This window comes from Myripristis murdjan, chromosome 12, assembly GCF_902150065.1.
Source record: "Myripristis murdjan chromosome 12, fMyrMur1.1, whole genome shotgun sequence".
Classification (NCBI taxonomy): domain Eukaryota; kingdom Metazoa; phylum Chordata; class Actinopteri; order Holocentriformes; family Holocentridae; genus Myripristis; species Myripristis murdjan.
In genome coordinates, this window is record NC_043991.1 from 23121926 (window position 1) to 23132813 (window position 10888).

Consider the following 10888-nt stretch of genomic DNA (forward strand, 5'->3'; position numbering starts at 1 on the left):
TGGCCCTGCTTGGTGAGAGTCAGATGTTTGGAGTCACATAGACATTCCACACATACCTGCATGCCTCACGGTCTTGCACCACAACTCTGCCAATGTAATAACATCAAGAACAACTGAAAGAATAAATGTGTGGGGGAACAAGGTTGTCAGCTGTGCTCAAATTAGACGCTGGAAGTGACCCCTTGAGAGTAGTAAGGAGCCATTATGCAAGTTTCCTCAGCATGTGGCAACATTATGACCCTATGAGACTGGTAGCCATTATGCAAGCCTCCACAGGATGAGGCAGCGTTATGTGCAGCTACACCTTGTGAATAGCATGCTAGTGTGTAAGAGGTGATTGCGTTAAAAGGTTTTCATTTAGATGGTTAAAACTGAGGCCACACCAAGCCGAGTAAATCCAAAAATGCCTTAGCGTTTTCACCCCGTTTTCCAAAACACACAAACGGCACAAATTCAGCTCTACATAACTTACAATCAACACAACTCTTGATTATGTGGTGATCTTAATTAATCATTTTCAGAAAGTTTTCCCCACCCACATGAAAATGCCAGGCCAGTGTTTTCATATTTACTAACCATGGAAACCATTTTTGAAAAGCTCAGTTTTCATGGGTGGAGAATGGCAGCTGCTGTGGATGAAAGGCTTAAAAGGAGAGGGGAAAAATATGTTTTCAGATGTAGTCGGCTTAATGTGGACATGACACAGTTTAGAAAAAAATAAACAAATATTTGCCACACATTAATGCCTGGGTGGGTATTAAGATTAATAATAAGGCTTCTTTATGAGAACCCAAAGAGAATCTGTACAATCTTGAATGATAATCCAACATCACAAATATTGAATATTGGTTGTTGTTTTTTTTTTTTCCATACAGCACAGATTTTGTGTTTTCTTACCAATATGCCTGTTTGTAAAATTAAAGTCCATCTAGGGAATCAAAGGTAATCCAGCCGGTCGGTAACTGTTTTTTTGTCCCCTATTCTTCATCTTCAGTGCCTTTTACATCAAATGAATCCCTAAAACATCATGCACTGAACCAAGTTTCAATCTTATGCATTATGGAAAAAGAAGGTTCTAAAAAATGTGAACCCTTTCTTATTAGCACGGAGTTGATTGATGACTTCAATAAACTGAAGTGTAATCCAAGTCTTGATTCTCCATTTGTATGTCCAAAACCATTTTACTTAATTCGACTGGCTCCAAGTGCTTCCTACTGTTCTTCTGTCTTCCCCAATGAAAAATCTAAGGAAAATCTAAAGCAAAAACAAGGAAGCGATATTAAATCACTTTTTATGCTTACAGCATTTCACAATATTGGGTGAATGTACAGTTTATTTAAGGGGAAATGTTTCCAAAAAGTGTCAGGATACTACAAAAGATATTTCCCACCAAACTACCAACCATTACCCTCAGGCCTCTTGTGTTTGGGGAAGCAAATCTTTTGGAAACCAACCCAGTTTCTTCTCTGTTAAGTCCTTTGAGACATGCTTTTTGGTGAAGGGCTACATAAATGGACAACTTCACTTCACTTTGGCAAATAATAGCATTTTTGTATGGTCAGGCGTTGTTGGAAGCAGGGTTGGAAGCAGGTTTGTTCATCGAGTTACTTACAAATAAACAAACAAAAAAACCTTTGCACTCCTCTTTGCATCTACATTTATCAGAAAATCTTGGCAATACACTTTAAAATCCATTGGCTCATGATCATACTACGCACACTAGAGTAAACCTGAGCTATATCCTATTATCTAAAAGCCATCTATAAGCTAATCCTTTAGCTACAAAGGCAATCCAGACATTTTTTTTCCTCCCATCACAAGCACAACACCCTGACTTAAGCTTTGCCTAGATAACCTGATCAAACAGCACCATGAAAATGCACAATGACCAAGAAGAATTTCCAATTATTTTATTAGAAATTATAGGAAAAAATATCATTCTACACACCCTTGTAAAATTTATGAAAGGCACTTCAGTGTCTCAAGTCAACCCTTTCAACAAAACACAATTCATCAACAGTCCAGTAATGAAAATGAGCATAAACTCTGAAATGCAGATTACATGTTGTGGGCAGTTATGAGAAGATTATGGTATTCTTGTATAACATTTTGGCCATGGTTACATGAGACAAACTTAAAATTAATACATAACTCCATGTAATTAAAATCTTACTGGCATCATTTGAGAATTCATCCCATGTTGTTGGGAGTCAAGGAAAACGTATACCTCCATTCACCCACCCTAATCACCATGCTATTACCCTCCAACATATTATTTCATTGTCAGACTACTGCATATGTGTCCTTCACAGAATCCTGTCAGTGATAAGAAGTTTTTCTGTCACTTTACCTGCACATGGCATTTGCACTGTAAGTCTTTTTTTTTTCTTTTTTAAATTGGAGATCAGGCTGTTACTCACAAAAGAGCTTCCTTTCAGTCCTTTCATTCTGCTGTAGAGATAATCACAGAAATTACAGTGATGCATTTAAACTGTACCTGTGCAGAGGCTGAGTTAACAAAGGATAGTGCCTCAGGAGTATTTAATCTACTTGTCGAACAATACCATAAAAAGTATTCAAACAAACATTTACATTTGTAAGCTTATAAATAATTAAATGAATTAATTACAGTGGGTGCCATCTCAGAGGGCATGAACATCTCATGGTTTAAACAGCCAAAAGCAGGACAAACCCTAACCCTAATCCTAACTCTAACCTAAAAAAAAAATAATAATAATTCCCAAAAATTTGGTATTCTCATCATTCACCATCTTCCTAATGTGGAAGAACATTATTTTTATGCTGTCAGCATTGTTGCAGATAGGGTTACACAATTAATCACAGGTGTAATTCTATACTGTATGTTTGATAACATTTTATGTTTGGGTACACTCACTAGCCATAATTAGTTGTTTATTAGTGTGAGCATTATTAATTTATTAGTTCAGTATTAATCATTATTAACTACGTATTAGCTCCTAATTTTGCATGCCTTATTCTAAACACTAAACAATTAGAAGTTTTGTCTCAATTAGCCCATAATTAATTTGCACTACATCCAACATCCAATTAAGTCATTATTAAGAATTTGGTTTCCCTTCTACATTTATTTTAATTCCACCACTTTCTAGTGAATTAGAGAAACTCAAGCATTCCTCATCTTGCCAAGGACCCACTGGGGTTCCTCATTCCTTACTAGAACCCATACTGAGTTGCCTAAATGATATAAAGGGTTTATTTGAGGTGTAGTCTAAATACATAGGCCTACTTACCAACCATTAGTGAGCACTGATTATGGGTTTTTTGAGAAAAAATCCCCAATAGTTTATAAGGTGTAAAATAAGGCATGCGAAATGAGGGGCTAATAAGTAGTTAATAATGACTAATACAAAACTAATACATTACTAATACTCATACTTATAAACGACTAATTAATAATAAATGTACCCTAAAATAAAGTGTTAACACAAGTTTCAGTTTCAGTGATTAATATTTGTATAATTCACCAGACAGTCTCGATGTGATGTGTCTTTTTCGGTACAACCACAGTTAGCCACAGTGAAACCACAGTTTGGGAGCATCTTGCTTCTGTATCGCGAGTATTGATGCAGGTTACTGAGGACGGATCATTCTGTCAACTGTAAAATAAAGAGTATGTTTATATAGGGAGAGAAATGGGTTTTTACTTTATAAGAGGAGCAGACTGCTCAAAAATGTGTGTCACTAGTTCATTGTATTATATGGCCGGAAGAGAGGGTCACCACAGTGTAAGTTGGAGTGCTGTTTCAGTGTTTTGAGCCACACACCACACACTGATGGCGTGCACACACTCTGAAAGTAGCTCAGCTGGCCAAAGGCACCTACCTACTTGCCATGAATCCAAGGTTGTCTGTTACATCTCCTTTCTTAGATTTTTGTTTTTCAGAGTGTTGCGGGAGCTTGTTAATGGTAGGTTTTCTGCAGCGCTCAATCTGAAAAGGATGCCTGAATCCCACAGGGCAGAGGCTTTGGTAATTGCTACAAGCCCCAAGCACAACTCTGCACACAGCATATCTTCCACAGCCATAAACATGCCTTCAAAGGACAGATCACAATCGAGATCTTAACTGCAGCTATTGTGAGAAACCAAACACATTCACTCTACATGACCATTTATGTGCTGTTGTCTTTAGTATGAATTATTATAACCCACTGTGTCTCCAACACTGTCTTATCAAGGTCCAACAGTGCCACATAGATTTCCCTAAATCTGTGTGTGTGTGTGTGTGTGTGTGTGTGTGTGTGTGTGTGTGTGTGAGGACTTCACCTACAGCTTTGCCTTGGCAGCATTACACTCTACAACTCCTGCTGCTTGCATCTGGTCTATATCTGCTGATCTAAAGCCATACTCCTCTAAGACGAGACGTGTGTGTTCTCCGATAATAGGATCGCGGGCCAGGCAAGGTTCTGCAGGGGTCCGGGAGAGGACTGGGGCTGGCCGAGGGCTTTCGTCCCCCGTGGAGTCCTTAATGAAAGAACCTCTTTCTTGGTTGTGTGGGTGGGAGCTGACCTGGTCGAAAGACAACACCGGTGTAACACAGGCATCGGTGCCATCAAAAACTTTCGACCAATCTGCCTGCGTTCTCGAGGCAAAACGCTCTCTGAAGATCCGTTTCAGCTCTGGCCAGTCACTGAAACTCATCTGAGGAGGTAAATCTTCAGCATCCAATCCCAAGCCTAGGAGAAAGAAGGAAAAATATGTTGATATATAACAATGGAACAACTCCCTTATGACATCCAATAGAGGAGAGATACACTTCCCACTGCATGTATGTGCTACTCACCCTGAAGCAGCTGTCTGTAGAACTGCGGTTCAATGGCTCCCACTGCCATATATTTTCCATCAGAGGTCTGGTAAGTATCATAGAAGGGTGCTCCACTGTCCAACATGTTCTCTCCTCTACCCTGGTCCCACATACCAATGCGACGAGATTTCCATACGAACGAACCCACATATGCTGCTCCTTCCACCTATGGAGAGAATGGAGAGCATGGAGGAGGAGAGAGAAGGAGTTCCACTAAGTTCCATTTAAACAGCTTATGCTTGCCATGTCGTATAATACCTTGTCCTTTTTAAGGGCTTTGAGAAGATGGAGGAGGAATACACAAGATTTACATCATAGTATCCTATCCATTTTCACTTACATTTAATATACACCAAAGCTATTCTTGCACATAGCAATAAACACTGTATATTAGGACTGAGCTTACCATGCTAGTATCGATGACCTGGCCCTTCCCTGACACCGTCCTCTCCAGCAGTGCTAGGACTATCCCCAGAGCACAGGTAAGACCACCACCGGCAAAGTCTGCTACCAGGTTCAATGGAGCGTAGGGATTCTCACCACAACGACCCAACTTAGATAAAAGGCCTGTGTCGGGAGATATAGCAGGAAAGACAAAAGAACAGATTGAGTACTGACAAAATGTAAGGACAGCAATAATAAAGTACAACCAAGTGCTTTTAGGTGCAGCAAGAGGCACCAAAAGTCATGACAGAAAGTAAACACAAATATATGATGTTTTAAAGAGTAAATGTATTAAGCTTCCACATCATCATATTGAGTGTGTGTTCGACTATTGTTCTGTCAAACTGCCTGTGAGCTGCCTCCCTCCCTCCTGCTAATGAGGGGAAAGTCCAAGTACAACCACAGGTGAGACCAATCTCCCAATTAACATCCAGCCTGACTCAGTCTAAGCTGAGCAGTCCAGTCAGTGTGGAGAGACAACAGCAGTGTTCACCTCACAGCTTCAACACAAAGCAAACTTTTCCTCTCAACTGACTGACTGAACTGTAGTGGGGCTCTTTGCAACATTGGATGGACAGCTGGTAAGCACCTAACACACACAGCTTTGCTGTTTGCTGGATGCGTTCAAGAGCGCCTGGGAGATTTGGACTGTAACATGAAGATTCAGTTTAATGTGCTTTTCCTTTGTAAATGAGTTGCAAAGTTTGTTTATTGTTTAAACCAGTTAAGAAGTAGATAGTGATTCATTTATTTTGATGGATGTATTTAATTTAAAGGTTTGCTAAAAATGTTTTTTTCAAACACTAAGTTAACTAGTTAAAACAAATTGCTTGGTAAGAAATATAAATTAGTTAAAATATAAACAATTAAGGTGAAATGGTTAAATTAATTCATGTACTGTATATTGTTTAAAAGTACCTTAGTTTAAAATGTACTTACTAGTGAAGTGTGTACTCTTTAAAAACTGATCTGTTAGTTAAAAAACATTTGATTGGTTAAAAAAAATAACAAGATAAATACAACTGATTCATTTCTAAGAAAAGTAATTTGTTACATTTAAAATGTACATATCTTTTGTAAAAGGTTAAAAAGGCTGTTTAGAGAAATGTTTATTTGGTTGACTGATTGTCTTTGTATTTTTGTTTTTCTTCTGTGAGGTTTTTCACCTAAAGAGACTAAAGACAGTAAAGATTGCTAAAGATGTGAAATCCACCTGCAATTTCAATAAAAAGCAAAAGGACTATTAAAATGACTGGTTCTTTGAGTGAAGTCCAGGAGAAAACATCCAGTAAAGAGCAGTTCTTTTCAAGTCGAGAACACCACAAAATTAGAAAAGACTTGACAACTATGTTAACCTTAAGCATTATTTAAGCAAATAAGAAATGAACTGCAGGAGGAGCGCCACCCGAGGAAGGACTTCAGCTGCGCTTAAGTCCAGCGGGGCGATCATCCCACTCATGTACTCATTTGACTCTAACCAGGCTGATCATCAGGGCAGCCCAGAGCCTGGAAATGTTTAAATCCCTGCTCAAAACCCACCTCTTCTCACTCGCATTTTCTTACGATTAGATTTTCCCCAAGGTATTCCCTTGACTATTCCTTGTATTTTATTCCTGTTCTGTTAATGCACTTTGCAAAATTGCACTTTTTTTTTACTAGAGTCATTGTCTTTTGTTTGTTTTTGCTGTTTTTACCCATGCCTCTGCATTTTGTTCTTTACTGTGAAGCACTTTGGTTCAGCCAAGTTGTTGTAAATGTGCTATAGAAATAAATGACTTGACTTGACTTGATCAGATCGACTGCTGTTTGTTTCCTGAGTGTTTCCTGTCCTGCGGCAGTGTAAGTACATACAAACAAACTGTGGTTATAAGCTTTGGTTAGTGACTGACAAAATGCAGTCAGGGTTCCAGGAAGCTGAAATGTAGTTTCACATTCAGGTCTCAAGCCTCAGTAATCTGGGAAGATCTCAGAATAGTAGAAGATTAGAACTGATGTGCCTCCACATTGGAAGGAGTTAACTGAGGTGCTTCAGGCAAGAATGTTCCCGTGTCACCTTCCTCTGGAGAATTATCAAGCATGTCTGGCTGGGAGATGGCCTTGGGACAGATCCAGGAAAGTTAGACAGGAAAGTTAACTTGGCCTGGCCTGGTTACTGTCAGGAAAGGCTGATACTGTTTCAGCAAAGCGCCGCGTTTTTTCACAAAGCTATTGTAGATTACTGTGAATATGTCAATCTAAAGAGAACTGGGGTTGCAAGTGTTTGTTAGGGACTTAAATTTTGGGGACCCCAGAACATGTGTGCACTGCAGGTACCAAACAGAAAATACCCTATATAAAAGTGTCTGATAGAAAACTTATCAACTTGAATCACCCTTTAATCTCCACGAAAATAAAGTACAGGACTGGAATGCAGGTGTTTTAAACTCTTAATTATCTGCTACAATTTTTCAAGCTACCCAAGCGTTCAGAGAAATAACAGTAGTGGATCATCTTCACATGGCTTGAGAATAAATAATATAATTTGTTTATTTATGATGTATAAATATAACATGAAAGATTGCATGTTATTACCAGACATGGCGAGGTAGTTAATATCATGACCAGCTGTGGAGGCATAAGATCCAGTCTGTCCATATCCAGTCAACCGAGCGTAGATCAGACGGGGATTCTCCTTTAACAGCTCCTCTGGACCAAGACCCAGCTTCTCCATCACGCCTGGGAAGTTAGAATATTAAGTTAAATAATAAGAATAATAAGCTAATTTTCATCTGCTTAAGAACACTGACGAGTTGGACTGTAGGTTCACAGTGCCAGCCCCTCTCTGTGATCTGGGAATTCCTGGGTTGTGAGTTTTAGGAAACCTTTGGGATTAAAAAGTCAAACATTAAAGCTCTCTTTAATCACAAATCTCAATATTTCAGCGAGGACCAATCAAAATCTACTTTTCAGGAACATCTCAGAGGCTAGCAGATGTGGCTTAGGCGGTTAGTAAAAATAATGTAACTGAATTAGAAAGGAGGTCCTGTGAGACCAGATCTACTCTCTAATTCAAACACGTATTATGAAAATTCAGCAGTCAGTACTCAAAACCAATTAGAAGAAGAAGCCTCCTTATTTAATCCTCTTTGAGTCATGTTTTGAAGTTGTTCATATTTTATGCGGCAGTAGTTGAAAACCCAGGTTGTGTATGTTAGGGGTAATTGGACAAGAAAGGTTGGTATTGGTGGTACACACAAACAGTTTTTCACCACACAGAACAGACAAAGCAGATTTGATTGCACTTGAGATGCTCTGCGTAACAGTAAATCACCACAAAATTTAATGCAACATGCAACACATCAGTGCAGCTAAGTTGCATGAATAGTTTCACCATGTACAGTGACCCTGGTCATAAATTGTATAATTATTCTCAGATTATTCTAAGGCCTCAGACTATAACTTCAAGGATACAGTTTTTCAGATTTCATTGAAGCAGACAGACAAATGGAGCAGGGAAACTGGAGTGGAGGCAGTGGGCAGGGAAACTGTTCAGTCATCACAAAAATAGGCTATGCGCTGGTTGTGAAATAACATGAATTTTGTTTACAACAGGCCAGAAAAATCCTTAAGAATAAATGCAATTGCCTAATGGTGGTTTTCCAGGCCTCTTAAAAAAAATTCAACATTTTAAGTTGATTCAAACTCATTCAATCATTTACCAAGCTGCTTATCCTAATTAGGGACATGGGGCACTGGAGCATGTCCCAGCGCTTACTGGGCAGGCGGTGACAGACCGTGTACAGGTTATCACTTACACTAATTACTTTACTGTGCAACCTGCCAAACAGAATGTAAAAGAACCAAAACAGGATTGACCTTACAGAATTATATAGTTCATCTCTGTTTGGGCCCTCCTTGGATTTTCACATTTTTTACATTACTGAATTATAAAAAGAGATTTCACTTCAGCCTTGCCAGCTGGCAGGTCAAACCTTTGATGGTCAATATCTCAGAATAGTCCTTTACCCAGATAGATCCTTTTTAACTCCAAGCTCACAAACTGAGAGGAAAAACACAGTCTTGTAGATACAGTAAGTGACTGTAGCATTACATGATCATGCATGCCTTCCCTGTAGCACTAAAATGTGCTTCATCATTACACAGGCTGTATTTAGGACTTCAAACTTGGAAAACCGACTCGAAACGGTGATTTCGAGTCACAACAAAACACAAAAGTGGATTGATTAAATGATTGACCTTCTCCACAGCGTAAGTCTTTTTTTTTTTTTAGAAAAAAACAGCCTGCTCCTGGAAGACTTGAGAGTCCAACAAACCTTTGAATTTCGAGCAGATTCATCTTGCTTTTATTATGACTTACTCGGAAATATAACCATTGGGCCTTCTTTAAAAAGTCCTGACTACTGAGGAAAAATTTGTGATCAGATTAACTGATTTGATTACCAACTTAATCTTTGGCTGCAGCCCTGGTGCACATAGAGGACAGATTCATGTTTCTAGGCAGTAGCATCACAAGGCCTGTTTGAAATCTTTTTAGCATCTGACCTTTTCGGTACGGCTCCAGGACCACATCTGACTGGACACAGAGCTTCCTTAGCACTGCCACACCCTCCGAGGTTTTCAGGTTGATCGCCACGGACCGTTTGCCCCGAGCCTGTGTGTCCATTGCCATGGCAACTCGGGTCCGGTCCACACGGATCACCTTGGCGCCAAAGTCTGCCAGGATCATCCCACAGAAGGGTGCCGGCGCGAGGCCTGCCAGCTCAATGACTCTTACCCCAGCCAGTGCCATGAGGAGACTGTGAACTCACCTGAGGAAATCAAAGGATATTACATCAGAAAGTCAAAGTGGCATTAAAACTCTTACGGTGTTTCATCTGCAAAGCTTTATATGGGAAACAAATCATAATTCTTCCACTCAGAAATTGCAGTAATGTTAGTTTGAGTAAGTTATGTTGCCAAAAAGCCTATAGACAATAGACAAATGGGTCACGTGGAGGGCTTGTATATTTCACAACTGAGATTTACACTTCAACACAAAGTACAAAGGTGGCTCATGCTAATCTATCACAAGGAAATGCCCTAATGGCAGCTAAGTTTCGTCTGACATGACCTTCATAGCTATAACACCACCCCATAAGACTACGTTGTGCTGATATTTTGCATAAAGCAAAAACCCAGGAAAACACATCCAACAACAACTATATGGTGCAGGATCTAAGTCAAAACAATGACTGTGTATATGCTCACTGAATATGCATGTAGAACCAATGAGGTGTCATGACCTTTCGAGATGGCCTTCAGACAGCATACTGTAATGTGAGGACCTCATATTATTTCACATTAAACACTGGCGACTAAGTTAGTCAGGACGTGGTTTATGATGTTATTAATGTTAATGCACATCACAAAACATCAGACAGCTAAGTAGTTCGCTAGCTACATGCAAAGTGCTGGACGTTCAGTGTTGTGTGAACGCTAAAACAGCTACAGCAGCACACAGGGGCTCTACCAGAAGGTAAGACAGAAAGGCTCACCTTTGAGGACGCTCCTGCAGCGGGGGCTCCCACAACGATGGTGTACATTCAACTCGCTGTTTCCTG

General features: G+C 39.6%; 1 protein-coding gene across 1 annotated transcript; it reads right to left on the reverse strand.

The window, feature by feature from the left end:
• Positions 1-1895: 1895 nt before the first annotated feature.
• amacr (alpha-methylacyl-CoA racemase) lies at positions 1896-10888 on the reverse strand. The gene is made up of 7 exons (XM_030066129.1): positions 10823-10888; positions 9831-10096; positions 7860-8003; positions 5251-5411; positions 4824-5010; positions 4307-4716; positions 1896-3638 (listed from the first exon to the last, which is right to left on the reverse strand). The coding sequence occupies exons 2-6, from the start codon at positions 10075-10077 to the stop codon at positions 4307-4309; spliced, it is 1149 nt and encodes a 382-aa protein (XP_029921989.1). The 5' UTR covers positions 10078-10096; positions 10823-10888; the 3' UTR covers positions 1896-3638.

Bases quoted from the DNA above. Each gene is read 5' to 3' on its own strand.
- amacr (XM_030066129.1), bottom strand. From the start codon at position 10,077: ATGGCACTGGCTGGGGTAAGAGTCATTGAGCTGGCAGGCCTCGCGCCG. The intron at 8,004-9,830 runs GTCAGATGCTAA...CTAACTTCCCAG, and splicing joins CCTGGAGCCGTACCGAAAAG to GCGTGATGGAGAAGCTGGGT. The intron at 5,412-7,859 runs GTAATAACATGC...CTCCCGACACAG, and splicing joins TAACTACCTCGCCATGTCTG to GCCTTTTATCTAAGTTGGGT.